General features: G+C 45.6%; 2 protein-coding genes across 2 annotated transcripts in view; one reads left to right on the top strand and one right to left on the bottom strand.

Moving 5' to 3' along the window:
* LOC117502058 (ubiquitin-conjugating enzyme E2 E2-like) overlaps nucleotides 1-27,942 on the top strand; it is a 521,468-nt gene that overhangs the window by 492,312 nt on the left and 1,214 nt on the right. The gene's annotated exons all lie outside the window — the stretch shown is intronic.
* On the bottom strand, nucleotides 20,562-22,639 carry LOC117502325 (DNA polymerase lambda-like). Its single transcript, XM_034161367.1, is given in 4 exon segments — nucleotides 20,562-20,914; nucleotides 20,917-21,086; nucleotides 21,088-21,605; nucleotides 22,628-22,639. Coding segments are annotated over 4 exon segments (1,053 nt in total).

The raw sequence follows: 27,942 nt of genomic DNA, 5'->3' as shown, positions 1-27,942 counted from the left end.
ATAACATGAATTAAAAGAGTACAAAGCGTAAAACAAAACTGTACCAGTATGCTAGCCATATGAAAGGGAAAATAAGTGCGTCTTAAGTCTGGACTTGAAAATCTCCACAGAATCTGACTGTTTTATTGATGCAGGGAGATCATTCCACAAAACAGGGGCACGATAAGAGAAAGCTCTGTGACCCGCAGACTTCTTATTCACCCTAGGAACACAAAGTAGTCCTGCACCCTGACAACGTAAAGCCCGGGCCGGTACGTAAGGATTAATTAGGTCAGCTAGGTAGGGAGGTGCCAGTCCATGAATAATTTTATAGGTTAGTAGCAGAACCTTAAAATCTGATCTCACTGGGACAGGAAGCCAGTGAAGGGATGCCAAAATGGGTGTAATGTGGTCGAAATTTCTGCTTCGTGTCAAAAGTCTGGCTGCAGCATTTTGAACCAATTGGAGACCCCTAATGCTCGACTGCGGTAAACCAGAAAATAGAACATTGCAGTAGTCCAATCTAGAAGAGATAAATGCATGGATCAGGGTCTCAGCATCAGCCATAGACAGGATGGGATGAATCTTTGCTATATTTCGCAGGTGGAAGAAAGCAGTCCTAGTAATATTTCTAATGTGGAGGCCAAAGGACAACAACTCAGCCACATGGGGTGTGCAGCCAGTACATTCTGAGTGCCGGTCCCAAGCCCGGATAAATGAGGAGGGTTGCGTCAGGAAGGGCATCCGGCGTAAAACAAGCCAACCCAACTATACAGTCTCAGAATCGAATTCCCATACCGGATCGGTCGCGGCTCGGGTTAACAACGTCCGCCACCGGTGCTATTGCCCAACAGGGTGCCGGTGGAAATTGGGCTACTGCTGGGCGAAGATGACGAAGAAGAGGAGGAAAACGTTGCCACGAACAGTGGGAGAAGAAGAAAACTAGAAGGGTGGAAATGAGAGTGGGGACTTTGAATGTTGGTAGTATGACTGGTAAAGGGAGAGAGCTGGCTGATATGATGGAGAGGAGAAAGGTAGACATATTGTGTGTGCAAGAGACCAAGTGGAAGGGAAGTAAGAGCAGGAGCATATGCCCCACAGGTAGGTTGTGAGATGAAGGAGAAAGAAGATTTCTGGAGTGTGTTAGATGAGGTGGTGGAGAGTGTGCCCAAGCATGAAAGAGTGGTGATAGGAGCAGACTTCAATGGGCATGTTGGTGAAGGGAACAGGTGATGAGGAAGTAATAGGTAGATATGGTATCAAGGATAGGAATGGGGAAGGACAGATGGTAGTTGATTTTGCAAAAAGGATGGAAATGGCTGTGGTGAATACCTACTTTAAGAGAAGGGAGGAGCACAGGGTAACATATAAGAGTGGAGGAAGGTGCACACAGGTGGACTACATTCTTTATAGGAGATGCAAGCTAAAAGAAATCACAGACTGTAAGGTGGTAGCAGGAGAGAGTGTCACTAGACAGCATAGGATGGTTGTTTGTAGGATGACTTTAGAGGTAAAGAAGAAGAAGAGAGTGAGAGCTCAACAAAGGATCAGATGGTGGAAGCTGAAGGAGGAAGACTGTTGTGTGAAATTTAGCGAGCAGGTGAGAGAAGCACTAGTTGGAGGGGAAGCAATTTTGGACAACTGGAAAAGTACTGCAGATGTGGTGAGGGAGACAGCTAGGGCAGTACTGGGTATGACATCTGGACAGTGGAAGGAAGACAAGGAGACTTGGTGGTGGAATGAAGAGGTGCAGGAAAGCATAAGGAGAAAGAGGTTGGCGAAAAATTTTTGGGATAGTTGGAGAGATGAAGAAAGTAGACAGGAGTACAAGGAGATGCGGCGTAAGGCGAGAAGAGAAGTGGCAAAAGCAAAGGAAAAGGCATATTGCGAGCTGTACAAGAAGTTGAATAGTAAGGAAGGAGAAAAGGACTTGTACCGATTGGCCAGACAAAGGGACAGAGCTGGAAAGGATGTGCAGCAGGTTAGGGTGGTAAAAGATGCACATGGTAATGTGCTGACAAGTGAGGAGTGTGTGCTGAGAAGGTGGAGGGAATATTTTGAAGAGTTGATGAATAAAGAAAATGAGCGAGAGAAAAGGCTGGATGATGTGGTGAGAGTAAATCAGGAAGTAAAAGTGATTAGCAAGGAAGAAGTGAGGGCTGCTATGAAGAGGATGAAGAGTGGAAAGGCAGTTGGTCCAGATGACATTCCAATGGAAGCATGGAAATGTCTAGGAGAGATGGCAGTAGAGTTTCCAACCAGATTGTTTAATAAAATCTTGGAAAGTGAGAGGATGCCTGAGGAGTGGAGACGAAGTGTGCTGGTTCCTATTATCAAGAACAAGGGTGATGTGCAGAGCTGCAGTAACTACAGAGGCATAAAGCTGATCAGCCACAGCATGAAGTTATGGGAAAGAGTAGTAGAAGCTAGGCTTAGAAAACAGGTGAAGATCTGTGAGCAGCAATACGGTTTCATGCCGAGAAAGAGCACTACAGATGCAATGTTTGCTCTGAGAATACTGTTGGAAAAGTACAGAGAAGGACAGAAAGAGTTACACTGTGTGATTGTGGACTTAGAAAAAGCTTATGATAGGGTGCCAAGAGAAGAGTTGTGGCATTGTATGAGGAAGTCTGGAGTGGCAGAGAAGTATGTTAGGGTAGTGCAGGACATGTACAAGAATAGTGTGACAGCGGTGAGATGCACAGTCGGAATGACAGACTCATTCAAGGTGGAGGTGGGATTACACCAAGGATCAGCTCTGAGTCCTTTCTTGTTTGCAGTGGTGATGGACAGGTTGACAGATGAGATCAGACAGGAGTCCCCATGGACTATGATGTTTGCAGATGACACTGTGATCTGTACTGAGTGAGTGTAGTGAGAGTAGAGAGCAAGTTGAGTCTAGTCTGGAGAAGTGGAGATATGCTTTGGAGAGAAGGGGAATGAAAGTCAGTAGAAGCAAGACTGAGTACATGTGTGTGAATGAGAGGGAGCTCAGTGGAATAGTGCAGTTACAAGGAGTAGAAGTGGTGAAAGTAGATGAGTTTAAATATTTGGGGTCAACTGTTCAAAGTAATGGAGAGTGTGGTAGAGAGGTGAAGAAGAGAGTGCAGACAGGGTGGAGTGGGTGGAGAAAGGTGGCAGGAGTGATTTGTGACCGAAGAATATCAGCAAGAGTGAAGGGGAAAGTTTACAAAACAGTAGTGAGACCAGCTATGTTGTATGGTTTAGAGACAGTGGCACTAACAAAAAGACAGGAGGCAGAGCTGGAGGTGGCAGAGCTGAAGATGTTGAGATTCTCTTTGGGAGTGACAAGAATGGACAAGATTAGGAATGAACATATCAGAGGGACAGCTCAGGTGGGACGGTTTGGAGACAAAGTCAGAGAGGCGAGATTGAGATGGTTTGGACATGTGCAGAGGAGGGACCCAGGGTATATAGGGAGAAGGATGCTGAGGATGGAACCACCAGGCAGGAGAAGAAGAGGGAGACCAAAGAGGAGGTTCGTGGATGTGCTGAGAGAGGACATGCAGGTGGTTGGTGTGACAGAGGAAGATACAGAGGACAGGGTGAGATGGAAATGATTGATCTGCTGTGGCGACCCCTAACGGGAACAGCCGAAAGACAAAGAAGAAAGGAGGCCAAAGGACAGCGAAGGATAAAAAATTACCCCAAGGTTCCTCACTTTGTCAGTGTGATGTATGACACACGAGCCAAGGCTGAGCGTTAACTGGTCAAATTGATGCCGATGTCTCACTGGACCAAGAACCATCATTTCAGTCTTATCAGAGTTTAAAAGTATGAAGTTTCTAGACATCCAACTTCTCACTGCTGCAAGGCAATCTTCTAAGGATTTTATGTGAATGAGATTACCAGCAGTTATTGGCATGTATAACTAAGTATCATCTGCATAGCAGTGAAAGGTAATCCTAAAACGCCGCAATATGTGCCCAATGGGTGCTATATAAAGGGAGAAAAGCAGGGGGCCTAAGACAGACCCCTGTGGAACCCCAAATTTCATGTCACTAAGGTTAGAGGTAGTGTTACTGTACAAAACACAGTGAGAACAACTGGTCAAGTATGACGTCAGCCATGCAAGGGCACTCCCAGTAATCCCAAAATGATTCTCCAGCCTATCAAGTAGAATATGATGATCCACTGTATCAAATGCAGCACTGAGATCTAACAGCAACAGAACCGTAGTGGTGTCCGAATCCATTGTAAGCAGAAGATCATTCACCACTTTAGTGAGAGCCGTCTCTGTGGAATGATATTTTCTAAAAGCAGACTGCAGTGGCACAAAGAGATTATTCTCAGTAAGATAGTCTACGAGCTGCCGTGACACCACTTTTTCCAGAATTTTAGAGAAAAATGATAGATTTGATATCAGCCGATAGTTTGTCAATACACTAGGGTAAAGATTAGGTTTCTTAAGTAATGGTTTAATCACTGCAGATTTGAAACATTTAGGAACAGATCCAGAAGTTAAAGAAAGATTAATAATTTCCAGCACAGTCTGCCCAAGAGTGGGCCACAGGTCCTTAAACTTGTTGGGAAAGTGTAGGTACACGGACCCACAACAGGGGGCGCAAATGAACGGACAATGGAGTAGGTCAAATAACAACACTTTACTGTTGTGAATGTGCACAACAAATACAACAGATGACAACAATAGTCAAGAGTCAATTCACAAAGGTGTCATGTGGGCAGGCTCGAAGATAGGAGACGTCTGTCCAAAGCAGAACCGGAACCACACGATTTCCTCCGCCACCAGACCCCGGGAATACTGGAGCCGCCAAGTCCCGAACTCCCAGGTGGCCACTGCCTCCGCGTGTCGGACCTGGTACTGCTGGCGAGGAACAAAAGCAATTAAATGAGGGCGCGTTTGCACCCAAGAATCAGTACGGCAGGAAAGCTACCTCCACCTCTCGTTGGAAAAGTAGTCCACAATAACAATGCACGAAGTCACAAAAAATACTGTCAAACAGTTAGCTAAGGTACGTTACCTTCCAGGTAGAACGATATCTCAGCAAAGAGGTGGAGATGACGTCTTGCTGATATACCGATGCTGATCCGATGAGTGGTGACAGCTGTCATAGGTGATGAGTGTCAGCTGTCACCCCAGCTGCTCCTGTGAGGCGGCAGCGCCCTCTGGTGCCTGGAGCCCGCACTCCAGGCAGGGTGCCCTCTGGTGGTGGTGGGCCAGCAGTACCTCCTCTTCAGCGGCCCACACAACAAAACTGTTTTGTTGGTATAGGATCAAATAAACAGGTTGTGCTTTTTGTTGACATTACGAGTTTTGTCAGCATGCCTAGTGAGATACTATCAAATTCTGTAAATCTAGGTAATACCTCAGTAGTGGTGCCCACCTCAATAGCAGGGTGTAGTGGCTGGGTTAAGGCATGCCGGGATATGTTTAACCTGATACCTTCTATTTTCTTCCCAAAGTAATCCAGGAAATTTTGTGCTGTAAAAGGAGAGCGAACTACAGGTGGTTGTCCATGCATAAGTGTTGCCACCGTGTCAAACAAGAACTTTGAGTTATGCTTATTTTTGTTGATCAAACCAGAGTAAGAGGTCCGCTTTGTAGCCAGTAATGCATGCTTATAGTCTAAGATAGCATCACGCCACGCAAGATGAAATACTTCTAATTTTGAACGACGCCATTTCCGTTCTCGACTTGCTTTATGCTTGAGGTCACGCAGATAATCATTAAACCAAGGTGACTGTGATTTGGGGGAGCGCGGTTTTAACAGAGGTGGTGCAATCATGTCGAGTGTAGTTTTGAGCACTGAGTTTAAACTATCCACAAGTCTGTCTACTGACAGGGTATTTGTCAAATGTGAAGCTAAGACATCAGGCAGTTTAGCTTCGAGTTCAGTCTTAGTTGAGGAGTTGATACATCACAACCGTGACTATCCAGGGTTGGGACCAGGAAGCAGAGTTGTAGTCTTACACACCTCTCTGCAGCTTCTCTCCCCTTGCCATCCCCTCATTACCCCATCCCCGTAGAGACGGTGCCTGCTCCCAGACTACCAATAACCAGCAAAAATCTATTTAAGCATAAAAATTCAAAAAGAAAAAATAATATAGCACCTTCAACTGCACCACAGACTCAAACAGTTAAATGTGGTCTATTAAACATTAGGTCTCTCTCTTCTAAGTCCCTGTTGGTAAATGATATAATAATTGATCAACATATTGATTTATTCTGCCTTACAGAAACCTGGTTACAGCAGGATGAATATGTTAGTTTAAATGAGTCAACACCCCCGAGTCACACTAACTGTCAGAATGCTCGTAGCACGGGCCGGGGTGGAGGATTAGCAGCAATCTTCCATTCCAGCTTATTAATTAATCAAAAACCCAGACAGAGCTTTAATTCATTTGAAAGCTTGACTCTTAGTCTTGTCCATCCAAATTGGAAGTCCCAAAAACCAGTTTTATTTGTTATTATCTATCGTCCACCTGGTCGTTACTGTGAGTTTCTCTGTGAATTTTCAGACCTTTTGTCTGACTTAGTGCTTAGCTCAGATAAGATAATTATAGTGGGCGATTTTAACATCCACACAGATGCTGAGAATGACAGCCTCAACACTGCATTTAATCTATTATTAGACTCTATTGGCTTTGCTCAAAAAGTAAATGAGTCCACCCACCACTTTAATCATATCTTAGATCTTGTTCTGACTTATGGTATGGAAATAGAAGACTTAACAGTATTCCCTGAAAACTCCCTTCTGTCTGATCATTTCTTAATAACATTTACATTTACTCTGATGGACTACCCAGCAGTGGGGAATAAGTTTCATTACACTAGAAGTCTTTCAGAAAGCGCTGTAACTAGGTTTAAGGATATGATTCCTTCTTTATGTTCTCTAATGCCATATACCAACACAGTGCAGAGTAGCTACCTAAACTCTGTAAGTGAGATAGAGTATCTCGTCAATAGTTTTACATCCTCATTGAAGACAACTTTGGATGCTGTAGCTCCTCTAAAAAAGAGAGCTTTAAATCAGAAGTGCCTGACTCCGTGGTATAACTCACAAACTCGTAGCTTAAAGCAGATAACCCGTAAGTTGGAGAGGAAATGGCGTCTCACTAATTTAGAAGATCTTCACTTAGTCTGGAAAAAGAGTCTGTTGCTCTATAAAAAAGCCCTCCGTAAAGCTAGGACATCTTTCTACTCATCACTAATTGAAGAAAATAAGAACAACCCCAGGTTTCTTTTCAGCACTGTAGCCAGGCTGACAAAGAGTCAGAGCTCTATTGAGCTGAGTATTCCATTAAGTTTAACTAGTAATGACTTCATGACTTTCTTTGCTAACAAAATTTTAACTATTAGAGAAAAAATTACTCATAACCATCCCAAAGACGTATCGTTATCTTTGGCTGCTTTCAGTGATGCCGGTATTTGGTTAGACTCTTTCTCTCCGATTGTTCTGTCTGAGTTATTTTCATTAGTTACTTCATCCAAACCATCAACATGCTTATTAGACCCCATTCCTGCCAGGCTGCTCAAGGAAGTCCTACCATTATTTAATGCTTCAATCTTAAATATGATCAATCTATCTTTGTTAGTTGGTTATGTACCACAGGCCTTTAAGGTGGCAGTAATTAAACCATTACTTAAAAAGCCATCACTTGACCCAGCTATCTTAGCTAATTATAGGCCAATCTCCAACCTTCCTTTTCTCTCAAAGATTCTTGAGAGGGTAGTTGTAAAACAGCTAACTGATCACCTGCTGAGGAATGGTCTATTTGAAGAGTTTCAGTCAGGTTTTAGAATTCATCATAGTACAGAAACAGCATTAGTGAAGGTTACAAATGATCTTCTTATGGCTTCGGACAGTGGACTTATCTCTGTGCTTGTTCTGTTGGACCTCAGTGCTGCTTTTGATACTGTTGACCATAAAATTTTATTACAGAGATTAGAGCATGTCATAGGTATTAAAGGCATTGCGCTGCGGTGGTTTGAATCATATTTGTCTAATAGATTACAGTTTGTTCATGTAAATGGGGAATCTTCTTCACAGACTAAAGTTAATTATGGAGTTCCACAAGGTTCTGTGCTAGGACCAATTTTATTCACTTTATACATGCTTCCCTTGGGCAGTATTATTAGACGGTATTGCTTAAATTTTCACTGTTACGCAGATGATACCCAGCTTTATCTATCCATGAAGCCAGAGGATACACACCAATTAGCTAAACTGCAGGATTGTCTTACAGACATAAAGACATGGATGACCTCTAATTTCCTGCTTTTAAACTCAGATAAAACTGAAGTTATTGTACTTGGCCCCACAAATCTTAGAAGCATGGTGTCTAACCAGATCGTTACTCTGGATGGCATTTCCCTGATCTCTAGTAATACTGTGAGAAATCTTGGAGTTATTTTTGATCAGGATATGTCATTCAAAGCGCATATTAAACAAATATGTAGGACTGCCTTTTTGCATTTACGCAATATCTCTAAAATCAGAAAGGTCTTGTCTCAGAGTGATGCTGAAAAATTAATTCATGCATTTATTTCCTCTAGGCTGGACTATTGTAATTCATTATTATCAGGTTGTCCTAAAAGTTCCCTAAAAAGCCTTCAGTTGGTTCAGAATGCTGCAGCTAGAGTACTGACGGGGACTAGCAGGAGAGAGCATATCTCACCCGTGTTGGCCTCCCTTCATTGGCTTCCTGTTAATGCTAGAATAGAATTTAAAATTCTTCTTCTTACTTATAAGGTTTTGAATAATCAGGTCCCATCTTATCTTAGGGACCTCGTAGTACCATATTACCCCATTAGAGCGCTTCGCTCTCAGACTGCGGGCTTACTTGTAGTTCCTAGGGTTTGTAAGAGTAGAATGGGAGGCAGAGCCTTCAGCTTTCAGGCTCCTCTCCTGTGGAACCAGCTCCCAATTCAGATCAGGGAGACAGATACCCTCTCTACTTTTAAGATTAGGCTTAAAACTTTCCTTTTCGCTAAGGCTTATAGTTAGGGCTGGATCGGGTGACCCTGGACCATCCCTTGGTTATGTTGCTTTAGACGTAGACTGTGGGGGGGTTCCCATGATGCACTGTTTCTTTCTCTTTTTGCTCCGTATGCATCACTCTGCATTTAATCATTAGTGATCGATCTCTTTTTCCTGGTTCTTTCCCTCAGCCCCAACCAGTCTCAGCAGAGGACTGCCCCTCCCTGGGCCTGGTTCTGCTGGAGGTTTCTTCCTGTTAAAGGGGAGTTTTTCCTTCCCACTGTGGCCAAGTGCTTGCTCATAGGGGGTCGTTTTGACCGTTGGGGTTTTTCATAATTATTGTATGGCCTTGCCTTGCAATGTGGAGCGCCTTGGGGCAACTGTTTGTTGTGATTTGGCGCTATATAAGAAAAAAGTTGATTGATTGATTGATTGAAGGAAGCCCTACCATTATTTAATGCTTTGATCTTAAATATGATCAATCTATCTTTGTTAGTTGGCTATGTACCACAGGCTTTTAAGGTGGCAGTAATTAAACCATTACTTAAAAAGCCATCACTTGACCCAGCTATCTTAGCTAATTATAGGCCAATCTCCAACCTTCCTTTTCTCTCAAAAATTCTTGAAAGGGTAGTTGTAAAACAGCTAACTGATCATCTGCAGAGGAATGGTCTATTTGAAGAGTTTCAGTCAGGTTTTAGAATTCATCATAGTACAGAAACAGCATTAGTGAAGGTTACAAATGATCTTCTTATGGCCTCGGACAGTGGACTCATCTCTGTGCTTGTTCTGTTAGACCTCAGTGCTGCTTTTGATACTGTTGACCATAAAATTTTATTACAGAGATTAGAGCATGCCATAGGTATTAAAGGCACTGCGCTGCGGTGGTTTGAATCATATTTGTCTAATAGATTACAATTTGTTCATGTAAATGGGGAATCTTCTTCACAGACTAAAGTTAATTATGGAGTTCCACAAGGTTCTGTGCTAGGACCAATTTTATTCACTTTATACATGCTTCCCTTAGGCAGTATTATTAGACGGTATTGCTTAAATTTTCATTGTTACGCAGATGATACCCAGCTTTATCTATCCATGAAGCCAGAGGACACACACCAATTAGCTAAACTGCAGGATTGTCTTACAGACATAAAGACATGGATGACCTCTAATTTCCTGCTTTTAAACTCAGATAAATCTGAAGTTATTGTACTTGGCCCCACAAATCTTAGAAACATGGTGTCTAACCAGATCCTTACTCTGGATGGCATTACCCTGACCTCTAGTAATACTGTGAGAAATCTTGGAGTCATTTTTGATCAGGATATGTCATTCAAAGCGCATATTAAACAAATATGTAGGACTGCTTTTTTGCATTTACGCAATATCTCTAAAATCAGAAAGGTCTTGTCTCAGAGTGATGCTGAAAAACTAATTCATGCATTTATTTCCTCTAGGCTGGACTACTGTAATTCATTATTATCAGGTTGTCCTAAAAGTTCCCTAAAAAGCCTTCAGTTAATTCAAAATGCTGCAGCTAGAGTACTGACGGGGACTAGAAGGAGAGAGCATATCTCACCCATATTGGCCTCTCTTCATTGGCTTCCTGTTAATTCTAGAATAGAATTTAAAATTCTTCTTCTTACTTATAAGGTTTTGAATAATCAGGTCCCATCTTATCTTAGGGACCTCGTAGTACCATATCACCCCAATAGAGCGCTTCGCTCTCAGACTGCAGGCTTACTTGTAGTTCCTAGGGTTTGTAAGAGTAGAATGGGAGGCAGAGCCTTCAGCTTTCAGGCTCCTCTCCTGTGGAACCAGCTCCCAATTCAGATCAGGGAGACAGACACCCTCTCTACTTTTAAGATTAGGCTTAAAACTTTCCTTTTTGCTAAAGCTTATAGTTAGGGCTGGATCAGGTGACCCTGAACCATCCCTTAGTTATGCTGCTATAGACGTAGACTGCTGGGGGGTTCCCATGATGCACTGTTTCTTTCTCTTTTTGCTCTGTATGCACCACTCTGCATTTAATCATTAGTGATCGATCTCTGCTCCCCTCCACAGCATGTCTTTTTCCTGGTTCTCTCCCTCAGCCCCAACCAGTCCCAGCAGAAGACTGCCCCTCCCTGAGCCTGGTTCTGCTGGAGGTTTCTTCCTGTTAAAAGGGAGTTTTTCCTTCCCACTGTAGCCAAGTGCTTGCTCACAGGGGGTCGTTTTGACCGTTGGGGTTTTACATAATTATTGTATGGCCTTGCCTTACAATATAAAGCGCCTTGGGGCAACTGTTTGTTGTGATTTGGCGCTATATAAAAAAATTGATTGATTGATACATGGCAGCGAAACTGTAAACTTAATAAGTGAGTGATCAGACACCACTGATGTAAGAGGCATGATGTCAATATTCATGACAACAATACCACGTGCAAGAACCAGATCCAGGGTATTTCCTCTAATGTGCGTCGAATCCTGAATGCATTGCCGAAATCCTAATGCATCCACAAATTATTTGCAGAGGGGATCAGAAGGCTTATTTATATGAATGTTAAAGTCACCAATGCTCAGAATGTTATCTACACTAGTTGACAAGTTAGAGATGAATGCACCAAATTCATCTAAGAATTCAGAATATGGGCCAGGAGGCCTATATACAGTGACAACGTAATACGACTGATTTTTATTCTTCTGACCTTGGTAATGTGTAATATCTGAGCAGAGCGGAGAATCAGATGCTCAAAAGAGTGATATTTTTAACCCCCAACAGCTAATAAGCTAAACCTAGATTTATAAATAAGAGCAACACCCCCGCCTTGCTTCGCATCACGAGGGACATGACTAAATGTATAAGCTGGTGGGCAGGCCTCATTTAAGGGGAGGTGTTGTGTGGGCCGCCAGAAGAGGAGGTACTGCTGGCCCACCACCAGAGGGCGCCCTGCCTGGAGTGCGGGCTCCAGGCACCAGAGGGCGCAGCCGCCTCACAGGAGCAGCTAGGGTGACAGCTGTCACGCATCACCTGCAACAGCTGTTACCAATCAGCAGGGGTACATCAGCAGGACGACGTCTCCACCTCTTTGCCGAGATATCGTTCTACCTGGAAGGTAATATTCTCAGCTGACTGCTTGACAGTAACCTTTTGTGATTTTTGTGAGTGATAACAGACCTTTTTTCCAACGAGAGGTGGAGGTAGCTTTCCTGCCGTGCGGATTACTGGATGCAAACGCGCCCACCTTTAATTGTGTTTTTGTTCCTCGCCAGCAGTACCAGGTCCGACACGCGGAGGCAGTGGCCACCTGGGAGTTCGGGACTTGGCGGCTCCAGTATTCCCGGGGTCTGGTGGCGGAGGAAATCGTGTGGTTCCGGTTCTGCTTTGGACAGGTGTCTCCTATCTTCGAGCCTGCCCACACGACACCTTTGTGAATTGATTCTGATCTATTGTTGTAATCTGTTGTATTTGTTGTGCACATTCACAACAGTAAAGTGTTGTTATTTGACCTACTCCATTGTCCGTTCCTTTGCGCCCCCTGTTGTGGGTCCGTGTACCGACACTTTCCCAACAGGATATCTCGGCCAGCGTCATGGATCCCGAGGGGCGTCAACCGGCTGTTGAACGGCCAATGGAAGAACAGGGCGCACAGGCATCCGCAGGAGGAATGATCGGTGAGTTGCAGCGGATCCTCACCGCTTTCACGGCTCGGTTGGATTTAATGACCGAGCAGAACGTCCTCCTTAACCACAGGGTGGAGGCTCTCGCCGCGCAGGTGGAAGCGCGCCCTCAGGGCGCTGCTGCGGCTCTCCCTCCTGTCGACCCTGTGCGTAACAGTGACGTTCCACAGGTCGTTCAACGACCCCTCCCACCTTCCCCGGAAGCATACATAAGCCCTCCAGAGCCGTACGGAGGTTGTGTGGAGACGTGCGCGGACTTTCTTATGCAGTGTTCGCTTGTCTTCGCACAACGTCCCGTCATGTACGCGACTGATGCTAGTAAGATAGCTTATGTCATTAATCTGCTTCGCGGCAAGGCACGCGCTTGGGCTACAGCGCTTTGGGAGCAAAATTCACGGCTCCTTCTGATATTTTTGCATTTACGCAATATCTCTAAAATCAGAAAGGTCTTGTCTCAGAGTGATGCTGAAAAACTAATTCATGCATTTATTTCCTCTAGGCTGGACTATTGTAATTCTTTATTATCAGGTTGTCCTAAAAGTTCCCTAAAAAGCCTTCAGTTAATTCAAAATGCTGCAGCTAGAGTACTGACGGGGACTAGCAGGAGAGAGCATATCTCACCCGTGTTGGCCTCTCTTCATTGGCTTCCTGTTAATTCTAGAATAGAATTTAAAATTCTTCTTCTTACTTATAAGGTTTTGAATAATCAGGTCCCATCTTATCTTAGGGACCTCGTAGTACCATATCACCCTAATAGAGCGCTTCGCTCTCAGACTGCAGGCTTACTTGTAGTTCCTAGGGTTTGTAAGAGTAGAATGGGAGGCAGAGCCTTCAGCTTTCAGGCTCCTCTCCTGTGGAACCAGCTCCCAATTCAGATCAGGGAGACAGATACCCTCTCTACTTTTAAGATTAGGCTTAAAACTTTCCTTTTCGCTAAGGCTTATAGTTAGGGCTGGATCGGGTGACCCTGGACTATCCCTTGGTTATGCTGCTTTAGACGTAGACTGTGGGGGGGGTTCCCATGATGCACTGTTTCTTTCTCTTTTTGCTCTGTATGCATCACTCCGCATTTAATCATTAGTGATCGATCTCTGCCCCCCTCCACAGCATGTCTTTTTCCTGGTTCTTTCCCTCAGCCCCAACCAGTCTCAGCAGAAGACTGCCCCTCCCTGAGCCTGGTTCTGCTGGAGGTTTCTTCCTGTTAAGAGGGAGTTTTTCCTTCCCACTGTTGCCAAGTGCTTGCTCACAGGGGGTCGTTTTGACCGTTGGGGTTTTTCATAATTATTGTATGGCCTTGCCTTACAATATAAAGCGCCTTGGGGCAACTGTTTGTTGTGATTTGGCGCTATATAAAAAAAAAGTTGATTGATTGATTGATATATGATGGGTTTGTGAGGGAGTTCAGAACAGTGTTCGATCACCCAAATAGAGGAGAGACCGCTTCAGCCGTGCTGCTGTCAATGAGACAGGGGCGCCGGAGCGCAGCTGTTTATGCAGTCGACTTCCGCATCGCGGCTGCGAGGTCCGGCTGGAATAACACTGCCCTCCGTGCCGCCTTCGTAAACGGACTGTCGTTGGTCCTGAAGGAGCTCCTGGTGGCCAAGGACGAACCGCGGGATTTAGACGGGCTTATTGATCTTGTTATACGATTAGACAATCGGTTAGAGGAACGCCGTCGGGAGCGAGGCGAAGGACGTGACCGGATACGCGCCGCCCCTCTCCCTTCCGGGTTCGAAAAGGGGCCGCCCTCCCCACGCTCCACAGCCGCAGCGCTTTGTGGGGCAACAGCTCCCCCTGGTGACGTTGTTAGGGAAACGCACAGGGCCAAAATGGGGAGGCTGATCCGTGGAGAGTGTTTTCTCTGCAGCTCAACAGAGCACACACAGAGAGACTGCCCCAAACGGCCAAAACGTCAACACTCACCCTTAGAGACTGGGCTAAGGGGGGGTCAAGACATTCAAGTGAGACACACACAAATTGCCACATGACTCCCAGTCACAATCCTGAGCGGGGATTTAACCCTTCAAGCCCGAGCACTGGTGGACACGGGGTCAGAAGGGAATCTGCTAGACAGCAGATGGGCAAAGGAGGTAGGGCTCCCTCTGGTGGCGCTTCCTTCGCCATTGCAGGTGCGGGCACTAGATGGCACCCTCCTCCCTTTACTCACACACAAGACACAACCAGTAACTCTGGTGGTGTCTGGAAACCACCGGGAGGAGATTGAGTTTTTTGTGACTTCTTCTACCTCCCGCGTGATTTTGGGCATCCCATGGATGTTAAAGCACAATCCCCGGATCGATTGGCCGTCTGGGGTGGTGGTTCAGTGGAGCGAAACCTGCCATCGGGTGTGTTTAGGATCCTCGGTTCCTCCCGGTTCCCAGGCTAAGGAGGAGGTCAAAGTCCCTCCCAATCTGACGGCAGTGCCGGTTGAGTACCACGATCTTGCTGATGTCTTCAGCAAGGATCTGGCACTCACCCTTCCCCCGCACCGTCCGTACGATTGTGCCATTGATTTGGTTCCAGGCGCTGAGTTCCCGTCCAGCAGGCTGTACAGCCTCTCACGACCTGAGCGCGAATCAATGGAGACCTACATCCGGGACTCATCAGCTGCCGGGCTGATCCGGAACTCCACCTCCCCGATGGGGGCAGGTTTCTTTTTTGTGGGCAAGAAAGATGGCGGACTTCGTCCATGTATTGATTACAGGGGGCTGAATGAGATTACGGTTCGCAACCGATACCCGTTGCCATTATTAGATTCCGTGTTCACCCCCCTGCATGGAGCCAAAATCTTTACTAAGCTGGATCTTAGAAATGCGTATCACCTGGTTCGGATCCGGAAGGGAGACGAATGGAAGACGGCATTCAACACCCCATTAGGTCACTTTGAGTACCTGGTCATGCCGTTCGGCCTCACAAACGCCCCCGCGACGTTCCAAGCATTGGTTAATGATGTCTTGCGGGATTTCCTGCACCGATTCGTCTTCGTATATCTAGACGATATACTCATCTTTTCTCCGGATCCTGAGACTCATGTCCGGCATGTACGTCAGGTCCTGCAGCGGTTGTTGGAGAACCGGCTGTTTGTGAAGGGCAAGAAGTGTGAGTTTCACCGCACATCTTTGTCCTTCCTGGGGTTTATCATCTCCCCCAACTCCGTCACTCCTGATCCGGCCAAGGTTGCGGCGGTGAGAGACTGGCCCCAACCCACTAGCCGTAGGAAGCTGCAACAGTTCCTCGGCTTTGCAAATTTCTACAGGAGGTTCATTAAGGGCTACAGTCAGGTAGTTAGCCCCCTGACAGCCCTGACCTCACCAAGAGTCCCCTTCACCTGGTCGGATCGTTGCGATGCCGCGTTCAAGGAGTTGAAACAGCGCTTCTCGTCTGCACCCGTTCTGGTGCAGCCCGATCCTAGTCGCCAGTTAGTGGTTGAAGTGGACGCCTCAGACTCAGGGATAGGAGCCGTGCTTTCCCAGAGCGGGAAGACCGATAAGGTCCTTCACCCGTGTGCCTATTTTTCCCACAGGTTGACCCCGGCCGAACGGAACTATGACGTCGGCAATCGAGAACTCCTTGCGGTGAAAGAGGCTCTTGAAGAGTGGAGACATCTGTTGGAGGGAACGTCCGTGCCATTCACAGTTTTCACTGACCACCGGAACCTGGAGTATATCAGGACCGCCAAGCGGCTGAACCCCAGGCAAGCCCGCTGGTCACTGTTCTTCGGCCGTTTTGACTTCCGGATCACCTACCGTCCCGGGACCAAGAACCAGAGATCGGATGCCTTGTCCCGGGTACATGAAGATGAAGTCAAAGCGGAGTTGTCGGATCCACCGGAACCCATCATCCCGGAGTCCACTATCGTGGCCACCCTCACCTGGGACGTAGAGAGAACCGTCCGGGAGGCCCTGGCACGAAGCCCGGACCCCGGAACTGGGCCGAAGAACAAACTATATGTCCCACCAGAAGCTAGGGCTGCAGTCCTGGACTTCTGTCACGGCTCCAAGCTCTTCTGTCATCCAGGGGTGCGAAGAACTGTGGCAGTTGTCCGGCAGCGCTTCTGGTGGGCGTCCCTAGAGGCCGACGTCCGGGATTATATCCAGGCCTGCACCACCTGTGCCAGGGGCAAGGCTGACCATCGCCGGGCATCAGGTTTACTCCAGCCGCTGCCCGTGCCTCATCGCCCCTGGTCCCACATCGGCCTGGATTTTGTCACGGGCCTCCCGCCGTCCCAGGGTAACACCACCATCCTCACGATAGTGGACCGGTTCTCCAAGGCGGCCCACTTCGTGGCCCTCCCGAAGCTCCCAACAGCCCAGGAGACAGCGGACCTCCTGGTCCACCACGTCGTCCGGCTGCATGGGATTCCAACAGACATCGTCTCCGATCGCGGTCCCCAGTTCTCCTCGCAAGTCTGGAGGAGCTTCTGCCGGGAACTGGGGCCACGGTGAGTCTCTCGTCCGGGTACCACCCTCAGACCAACGGGCAAGCAGAACGGGTAAACCAGGAGGTGGAGCAGGCCTTGCGCTGCGTGACTGCCGCACACCCGGCGGCCTGGAGTACCCATTTGGCCTGGATCGAGTATGCCCATAACAGCCAGGTGTCTTCAGCCACCGGCCTCTCCCCTTTTGATGTATGTCTGGGGTATCAGCCCCCGTTGTTTCCGGTGGTTGAGGGAGAGGTCGGTGTGCCCTCGGTCCAGGCCCACCTGCGGAAGTGCCGTCGGGTGTGGCGTGCCGCCCGTTCTGCTTTGCTAAAGGCCCGGACGAGGGCAAAAGCCCATGCAGACCGTCGGCAGACCCCGGCCCCTGCGTATCGGCCTGGGCAGGAGGTGTGGTTATCCACAAAGGACATCCCCCTCCAAGTGGACTCCCCCAAGTTACAGGACCGTTACATCGGCCCATTCAAGATCCTGAAGGTCATCAGTCCAGCCGCAGTGAGGCCGGCAGCCGAAGCCTCACTGCGGATCCATCCTGTGTTTCATGTGTCCCGGATTAAACCTCATCACTCCTCACCCCTCTGTACTCCGGGTCCGGCGCCGCCTCCTGCCCGGATCATCGATGGCGAGCCGGCTTGGACTGTACGCCGGCTTTTGGATGTCCGTAGGATGGGCCGGGGCTTCCAGTATTTGGTGGACTGGGAGGGGTACAGCCCCGAAGAACGCTGAAGAGGAGCTTCATCCTGGACCCGGCCCTCCTGGCCGATTTCTACCGCCGCCACCCGGACAAGCCTGGTCGGGCGCCAGGAGGCGCCCATTGAGGGGAGGGTCCTGTTGTGTGGGCCGCCAGAAGAGGAGGTACTGCTGGCCCACCACCAGAGGGCGCCCTGCCTGGAGTGCGGGCTCCAGGCACCAGAGGGCGCAGCCGCCTCACAGGAGCAGCTAGGGTGACAGCTGTCACGCATCACCTGCAACAGCTGTTACCAATCAGCAGGGGTACATCAGCAGGACGACGTCTCCACCTCTTTGCCGAGATATCGTTCTACCTGGAAGGTAATATTCTCAGCTGACTGCTTGACAGTAACCTTTTGTGATTTTTGTGAGTGATAACAGACCTTTTTTCCAACAAGAGGTGGAGGTAGCTTTCCTGCCGTGCGGATTACTGGGTGCAAACGCGCCCACCTTTAATTGTGTTTTTGTTCCTCGCCAGCAGTACTAGGTCCGACACGCGGAGGCAGTGGCCACCTGGGAGTTCGGGACTTGGCGGCTCCAGTATTCCCGGGGTCTGGTGGCGGAGGAAATCGTGTGGTTCCGGTTCTGCTTTGGACAGGTGTCTCCTATCTTCGAGCCTGCCCACACGACACCTTTGTGAATTGATTCTGATCTATTGTTGGAATCTGTTGTATTTGTTGTGCACATTCACAATAGTAAAGTGTTGTTATTTGACCTACTCCATTGTCCGTTCCTTTGCGCCCCCTGTTGTGGGTCCGTGTACCGACACTTTCCCAACAGGAGGACAGCTGTAGGTTTAAGCCAGGTTTCATATAGCCCAATCATATCTAAGTGATGATCAATAATTAGATCATTGATCAACAATGATTTTGACGACAGTGATCTTATGTTAATGAGACCCAGTCTAAGGACCTCAGTGGGGTTGACAGTTGAACTGTTTGGGTTTAGGTGTGGTTCCAGAGTAACATATATAAGATGCCTAGAAGTAGGTTTAGGTTTAAGACATTCCACGAGCACTGTAGGTAGCAGACATGAAATCTTTGCTATTGCTGGAACAACCACTGGGCCATCCTCAATTTCAACATCATCCAATATACAACCCCTGGCAAAAATGATGGAATCACCGGCCTCGGAGGATGTTCATTCAGTTGTTTAATTTTGTAGAAAAAAAGCTGATCACAGACATGACACAAAACTAAAGTAATTTCAAATGGCAACTTTCTGGCTTTAAGAAACACTATAAGAAATCAAGAAAAAAAACTGCGGCAGTCAGTAACGGTTACTTTTTTAGACCAAGCAGAGGGAAAAAAATATGGACTCACTCAATTCTGAGGAATAAATTATGGAATCACGCTGTAAATTTTCATCCCCAAAACTAACACCAGCATCATATCAGATCTGCTCGTTAGTCTGCATCTAAAAAGGAGTGATCACACCTTGGAGAGCTGTTGCACCAAGTGGACTGACATGAATCATGGATCCAACACAAGACATGTCAATTGAAACAAAGGAGAGGATTATCAAACTCTTAAAAGATGGTAAATCATCACGCAATGTTGCAAAAGATGTTGGTTGTTCACAGTCAGCTGTGTCTAAACTCTGGACCAAATACAAACAACATGGGAAGGTTGTTAAAGGCAAACATACTGGTAGACCAAGGAAGACATCAAAGCGTCAAGACAGAAAACTTAAAGCAATATGTCTCAAAAATCGAAAATGCACAACAAAACAAATGAGGAACGAATGGGAGGAAACTGGAGTCAACGTCTGTGACCGAACTGTAAGAAACCGCCTAAAGGAAATGGGATTTACATACAGAAAAGCTAAACGAAAGCCATCATTAACACCTAAACAGAAAAAAACAAGGTTACAATGGGCTAAGGAAAAGCAATCGTGGACTGTGGATGACTGGATGAAAGTCATATTCAGTGATGAATCTCGAATGTGCATTGGGCAAGATGATGATGCTGGAACTTTTGTTTGGTGCTGTTCCAATGAGATTTATAAAGATGACTGCCTGAAGAGAACATGTAAATTTCCACAGTCATTGATGATATGGGGCTGCATGTCAGGTAAAGGCACTGGGGAGATGGCTGTCATTACATCATCAATAAATGCACAAGTTTACATTGACATTTTGGACACTTTTCTTATCCCATCTATTGAAAGGATGTTTGGGGATGATGAAATCATTTTTCAAGATGATAATGCATCTTGCCATAGAGCAAAAACTGTGAAAACATTCCTTGCAAAGAGACACATAGGGTCAATGTCATGGCCTGCAAATAGTCCGGATCTTAATCCAATTGAAAATCTTTTGTGGAAGTTGAAGAAAATGGTCCATGACAATGCTCCAACCTGCAAAGCTGATCTGGCAACAGCAATCAGAGAAAGTTGGAGCCAGATTGATGAAGAGTACTGTTTGTCACTCATTAAGTCCATACCTCAGAGACTGCAAGCTGTTGTAAAAGCCAGAGGTGGTGCAACAAAATACTAGTGATGTGTTGGCGTGTTCTTTTGTTTTTCATGATTCCATAATTTTTTCCTCAGAATTGAGTTATTCCATATTTTTTCCCTCTGCCTGGTCTAAAAAAGTAACCGTTACTGACTGCCACAATTTTTTTTTTCCTGATTTCTTATAGTGTTTCTTAAAGCCAGAAAGTTGCCATTTGAAATGACTTTAGTTTTGTGTCATGTCTGTGATCTGCTTTTTTTCTACAAAATTAAACAACATATTCATCTGTGCAGTGAAATTAACATTCAAGTCAAACAGGGATCATATATTACCTCACATATCAGTATGTAAACAGCACAATTGTAGACTCCACTGTCGTCATGATTTCCATTGTTACTCTGACGAAAGCTAAAACGCACGGTGATAATCTCCAGTCCTGTTCATGGGGCTCCCTGTAAGGTATTCCTAAAAGACTAAAAACAACCTTTCCCGTCAGTGTAGGAAGTGGAGTGCCACCAAACACCTTCCCTTGGCAAACCACTTCTTTGTTTAGCGAGTGTCCCGATAAGCTCATGTTTTTGGTCTTTGCCGGGGCTCTCGTGGAGCGACTGAAGTGCACCGAGCCGGTGAAATACATAAGCGTACAGGCAAACTCATTGTAACGCACCACGATGATGTCAAGTCTGCGATGGCAGGTTCCCGCAAGCCGCACACACCCATATATTTCTTCTGTTCCCCATTCTCCTCGTGGCTCACCAGATCGTTTGTCAAAAACCCACTGTCACAGAGGAGCTGCAGTACTTTACTGAACACACCCTTGTGGGATTTGCCATCAGGACGAGTCATAAGCACATCAGCATCCTCACGTCACCTTTCCCCTGTGGTACGAGCTGTATGCCATCACCAGCAGGCCTGGGCTGACAACATCCTTGACTATTTTCTCGATGGCTGCTGCTTCTTCTCTGGGCAGTTGGCCAAGAAAGTCATTGCAGTGTTTAAATCCTATTTTCTGACAGTTGCTAAGGTGAGCCTTGGTGCGCATGTCTTCCAAAGTCTGAAATCCCTGTTGATACCACAGCTGAGCCGTTTTGGTGCCCACGCCCCAGATGTTGCTGAAAAGCTCCAACACAGCCTCCCTGATGTGGTTGAGCTTTCGCAAGTGACCGCTTTCCATGATCTCATCAATTTTTTCAGCCATTCGTTTTCCAATTCCTGGAATCTGACAGGCCTCCTGATGTGATGTCACAGGCTTGTGGTGGCTCTTCAGTGCATTGACAGCCTTGGAGTAGCTGAGCGCCCTCCCCTGGTGAGTGGAGGCTTTGGCCAGCACTTCTAGTTTGACTGTGATGTGTTTGTTGAAGTTGTTGGTTGTGGACTGGGAGGACTGTGCTTGTTGTTGACAAACGTCCTTGGGTGATTCTTTAACTACGGGCACTATTGGCCTTGTAAATGTAATTTCCACCACACCATTGCCTTACAATATAAAGCACCTTGGGGCAACTGTTTGTTGTGATTTGGCGCTATATACATGTGCTCTGATGTCACAGTTTATCTCCATAGAAACTACCCAAACAATCTTTCATACAAACTGTTTAAAGGGACATTACAGTGTTGTGGTGGAAATTACGGCAATAGTGTGGGACAACTACATTTTGTTTAAAAAAATCACAACAGTTGTATGACATTGAATACCCCAATTATATTTTGATTATTTTACTGATATTTTATTCAGAGATATTTTAAAACATTAGAAAAAACATTTCTTTACCATTCATTTTTATCATTGAAGATCAAAAGTCTGGGTGTGGGACAAGCACAAAACGGCAATATTTGCATATAATGATGCTGAAAAAAGGTGAAAAAGTCATCATAGACTACTAGAACAAATTTCTTAACACACTTTCATTGTAAAGATAACTATAAAAGTGTGAAATTTCCCCTTTTTTTCTGTTTTTCATACAATATGATCAAAGGACATAAGTGCCCGTAGTCTAAGAATCACCCCCTAATAGATCATTGAAGACATCTCAGTGTGTGTCTTAATGTTGTATGCTAATGGTGTTAGCACTTTTAGCAGCTGTCAGGAGCTTCATCTGTTAAGCCCCATTAATGCATGATTACTGACAAAATAAGCATCTCATAACTTTTACTGTCCACAACAAATGAAACAGTTTGGAGAACCACTGTAGAGTCCCTAAAAATATGATTTAATAAACACCCAAACCGACGTTCACCTGTTAGCTTAGGTCATTCAGAGGAGAAGAGAGGGGCGTGTTCAGGCTTCGTTCATCACACTGAGCCGCCTCTTTATGCATGAATGAGTTCATCGTAAATCAGTGCTGCCACTGCTGCAAACATGGCAACGCCCAGATTCTGGCTTCATATTGGTCTCTAAAGAAAACTTACGGGTGACGTCATGGGGACTTTGTCCAGGATAAGTCCAGGTACCGTTTGAAGACGACTAAATGCCAACTGAGTGTTTGGATACTTCAGATTATGACGTACTGCTTTTTGATGACTATATAATAAGCTAGCATGAGAGTTTGGCTTCATCAACGGCGTGCAGTGTAATCCTAACATAACGCAGTAAAACATCGTGGGAGTTCAGTTATCAGCGGCTAAGCTTTGAAGAATGTGGCCGTTCCTGTTTGGAAAACAAACATTTTCCCAAGCAAAATGTGTTGTTGAAGTGAGACCTTTTGGCAGGTACGTACGTGCACATGGCTCACAGACTTCAGGTGTATGGACAGTGTTGGAACTGGATGGACTTACAGAGAAGGCACAGAATCAAATAGAAGATCCAACATTATTATTTAAACTCTTAATATTTGTTATCTACTTGTGAGCTTCACTTTGCAAATGTCATGTATGTGACAAACACTTTGATAAGTGATTGGTAATTGAGCTACTTGAAGCAGTTACTAAAGCAACAATTACGTTGCTATGTATAGACACGGTTAAGTGTGATGAAGTCCCAGGGCCGGCCCAAGCCTTTATGGGGCCTTAAGCAGAATTTCATTTGGGGGCCCCCCTACCATCACCTCAGCACCAGATGCCTCATTATTCCATAGCCTACACTGTTATGTGTGTAATGTACCACAATCATTAGCATTATTTGTAATTATCTTACATCATACAGGTGTCATTCTTGTTTTTAACCTTAAAGGGGTAGCAAACTCATAAATATGTTTTAATTAACTTCTACATACAGAGCGATCTATAAGTATGGCTCATTAATTGAACTATTTGAAAGTAACATCAGCAGGCAGGAGACTGCATTTATAGTAAACACGTTAAAGTTTCATTTCTTTCAGATGTGGAATAGTGTGCAAAATGTTCAATATCCAAATACAAAATAGAATCAAATGACATTCACATTATCTTACAGAAAAATAAAGTTGTAATCAAAATTAAATACTTAAATAATAAATACAATACTTAAATAATCTCCAAAATGAACATAGAAATCCACAACATAACAGCAATGTGTGTGCATAGAAATGCACAAACATTGCACTGGGGACTATTGCTTTAACTTTGGCCTGCAAACCATTGAGAGCTGAGCTACTTTTCCCCCACCTTTTGCACCAAATTAATCTGAGGAGTTGATCTGCCCTGCTGTTTAACTCTAAGTTTTTCTTCGTAAGGAAGACTGTCAAATGGCTTCGCCAAAATCCGGTCCACAACATTCAAATTGTCTGCCATTATGTGCAGCTTGCTACCTAGCTAGCTCGCTAGCTGGGACTGGCGCGAGGCTAGTGTGAAGTGTGTCCGCCTGTGAGCGCTTTGTGACGGTGGAGGAGCTCAGCAGCACCCGCTGCTCGGTAGAGACAGAAACTGCGATAGAAGTCAGAAAGAGTGATAGAAGTCAGTCTCCAAACACAAGCAGCTACAAAAAAAACCCACCAGAAATAGAAGCTCGATTTGTCGCTAGTCATTTTTAACAAAGAAAATGCCGCTAAAAGGATTAGGAAAGTCTCCGGTTCAACTCAGAACAGAATGAAAATGCTCCCATGGATGTTTACACCAAAAGATCGCTGATTCGCTCATTTCGCTGTCAATCAAAAAGGGATTCAGCCTCAGACAGATCATCCAATCATCATGCAGAAGCTGAGCGTCCGGGCCAGCCGAGGCCAGCCCACTGCCCCATAGACCCCAGACACGCTGAGCGTCCGATGGGCGGGACAAAGCCCAGCATTTATCCAATGACTCGTCTCGTTTCGCTGCAGTCTTTGTGTCGCTATTGAAGTCTGTGGACTCAGCGTCCACACTGTTTAAAGCACTGTGAAGCTGCAGGTTTGAGTGAGAGGAAAGCCGCGTCGTTACCAGTGATAAGAAGCTGATTCTGAACAAAAGTTGAGCGCGTTGTAGCGCATATTTAGTCAGTGACATGTACACACAACAGTATATATTTGATCACTTATTTTTTGACATTTTAGGGGAAGCTGAGCTTCCCCTGCAGTTTTAGAGCAATCGCCTCTGACTTTAAGACACCTAAAGCACTTCACACTAAACGAACGGAGCATTTCACAAATAATGACTACAAAAATTGTAATATTGAACATGCAAACCTACCTTTGTCTTGTTGTTTTTTCTCGTCTTCCAAATTCTTCTTTTTTCTTTTCTCCGCTCCAGAGGGATAATTTCTTTTCTGAGACATGATTTACACTCACTTCTTTCCTCACGATTAGTCATCGACCACCTGACCCATGCGGTGCATCTAAATTTGCCCAACGGTGGCAGCAGCCAACAGGAGGCATCAATTAACCTAGTATTGGTATTTTGTCAAAATGAATTAATGTTTTTTCGGGTGTAATACAATTTCGTTTAAATTATTCAATATTATTTTAATTTCATGTATATATTTACTTTTTTTTATCACAACGTCTCTGTGCTCTCGGGGCCCCCTGGTGGCGTGGAGGCCCTCAGCTACCTTAGTTGGCGTATGCCTTGGGCCGGCTCTGTGAAGTCCACTGCTCCGCTGCCGTCTGACACACAAGCGATGACTGACACATGCTGTTTTGATTGATTAATTAGATAATGGTGACATCCTGTGTGCTTTGTGGAAACAGTCTTGCCTGCATGTGGTTTCATAGGAACCACACTCGAGGATGACAAACCTGCCATTATTCAGTGCTCATGGGAATGGTGGAAGTGGACAACCAGTTTGTCATTTCCTCAGTACAGTGACTCATTTATTTTATTGTATTTTATCTGTTCCCCAGTAGGCAGATTATTCTGCCATTTTAACACAGCAGACTGTTGAATTCTTTCATCCATCAAACCATCCTGTTGCTAAAGTAAAAATACGAGGTATATTAGATAAAAAACCGACACTTTTATTTTTTTTTTAACTATATGGATTTGAATCACGTGCGATTACACCAATCATGCTTGAACCCTCGTGCACATGCGTGAGTTTTTTCACGCGTGTCGGTGACGTCATTTCCCTGTGGGCAGGCCTTGAGTGAGATGTGGTCCCGCCCTCTCGGCTGAATTCCTTTGTTTCACACGCTGCTCGAGACGGCACGCGTTGCTTTATCAAAATTTTTTCTGGACCTGTGAGGAATATCCGAATGGACACTATTCGAGAAATTAAGCTGGTTTTCGGTGAAAAGTTTAACGGCTGATGAGAGATTATGGGGTGTTTCTATCGGTGTAAGGACTTCCCACGGAGCAGGACGTCGCGCAGCACTTCCAGGCGCCGTCGTCAGCCTGTTTCGAGCTGAAAACATCCTAATTTAAGGCTTAATTCACCCACGACGTCGTGAGAGAACAGAGAAGATTCAGAAGAGGCCGGCATGAGGACTTTATGCGGACATTCCACTGTTTAAGGACATTTTTTAATGAAAGACGTACGCGCAAATTCGCCGAGTCGTTTCCGTGACGCCTCGGCGAATCTGTGTGCACTGCGACAGGAAAAACACCTCCGTGTTGAAAACCATTTGTAAAATTCAGGCGGCTTTTGATGGCTTTCAACAAGTGAGTAACTGAGAAATTGTTTAACAGCTTGGGCATGTTCCAACTTGCCCGTTAAGGTTTCCAACGGAGGTGTTTTTCCTGTCGCGACCCCCCGCGGTCGGGTCCGGCCCGACATGTGACTCTGCCCGCACGTTCTTTCATTACAAAATGTCCGTTAACAATGGAATGTACGAATAAACTCCTCATGCCGACTTCTTCTGAAAGTTCTCTGTTCTCTGACGACTTCCTGCATCAACAGAGCCTGAAATGTGGAAGTTTTCAACTTGAAACGGCGAGACGCTGCCGCCTCGAAGCGCAGCTCGCCGTCAGGCGCCGTGGGCCGTCCTTACGGCGACACTACCAGACCAAAATCTCTCATCAGCCGTTAAAATTTTTACCGAAAACCAGCTGAATTTATCGAATGGTGTCCACTCAGTTGTGCCTTACAGTTTTGAAAAAATTTTGATCAAACAAAGCAGCAGTCTCTGAGCCATTACTAAACAATGAAAAAATCGACGAGAGGGTGGACGACTCCTCACTCAAAGACTGCCCACAGGCGACTGACGTAACCGACAGGCATGAAAAAACTCTCGCATGCCCACGAGGGTTCAAGCATGTCTGATGTAATCACACGTGATTCAAATCCATATGGTTTTTGAAAAAAATATTAAGGTCGGATACTTTTCTAATAGACCTCGTATAACACAATGCTAAAGTACCCTTGGACCTATGAGCATATAAATAGGAAACAGAATGTGACCTTTTGACCTCTTAAAATAGGTCAAGGTAGCCATCTTTGAACTTGTCCAAGGTCTGTGTCCCAAAAATGTTCTCTCTGAATTTGAAGACCCTGGCAGTAACAGGACTGGACATATGCTGAGCACAGACAGATGGACAGACAGAGGCAAGACTTTCACAATACCCGATGGCCATATTTTGGCCTCGAGTAACCAGTGTGCTGCTCACTGGGATTGAAATCCAAAAGATCTTGGGGCCCTATCTTACTTGTTCAACTGCTAGTTTCTTACTAACGCAGTTGTCATTTTTACACCAGGGTTCGGTTTAATAAAGCAATCTAGTCGACTAAAATGACTTAGTTGACTGCGTTTCGTCGCCCAACATTATTTCACATCGACAGTTAAACTTTAGATTAGCCGTCTTAGGTTAGTCAACAATTTTCATGGGCATAGTGGCCTTGCAGGCGCCATTGTCAAGAAATGCCTCCAATGCGAGAGTCTTCTGTTTATTTCTGGGTTGGTCGTTGTCCTGAACTATTAGTCCTTTGTTTTGTTAGCTGGCTTTATTAACATTTACAGGCACATACAAACTGCAGAACAACATGTTTAGCTCTTAGCCTAGCAGTTCTTCTACACTTCCGTCAAGACGTTTTGTGCATATAACGCTGCTCAGTGTAACAGCGATGCCCGGTGACTAATGTGTGAACTGTCACAAACACATCATGACAGTCGTCTGCTCCAACCATGACCAAAAGCAGAGGAAGGTCTCCTTTGGGAGGAATACGAGCGACGTAGGGCTGCTCTTGAGTGTTTCATCAAGTGGTGGTACATGATAGCCTCCTTTTTTGAGGTAAGACACTGAAGTTTTGTCGACTAAAATAAGTTTAGCCTCCTCTGTACCAGGCGAAAAACTTTAGTCAGGTAACATGAAACTTTATCCAACTAAGCGCTTTGTGCAACGACTAAAGTAAAAAAATTAGTGAAGTAAGTGAGTTTATTTCAATCAATCAATCAATTTTATTT

The sequence above is a fragment of the Thalassophryne amazonica genome, chromosome 20 (genome assembly GCF_902500255.1).
Source record: "Thalassophryne amazonica chromosome 20, fThaAma1.1, whole genome shotgun sequence".
NCBI lineage: Eukaryota > Metazoa > Chordata > Actinopteri > Batrachoidiformes > Batrachoididae > Thalassophryne > Thalassophryne amazonica.
The sequence above is the reverse complement of the archived record's forward strand: the minus strand, read 5'-3'. Positions and strand labels throughout refer to the sequence as shown.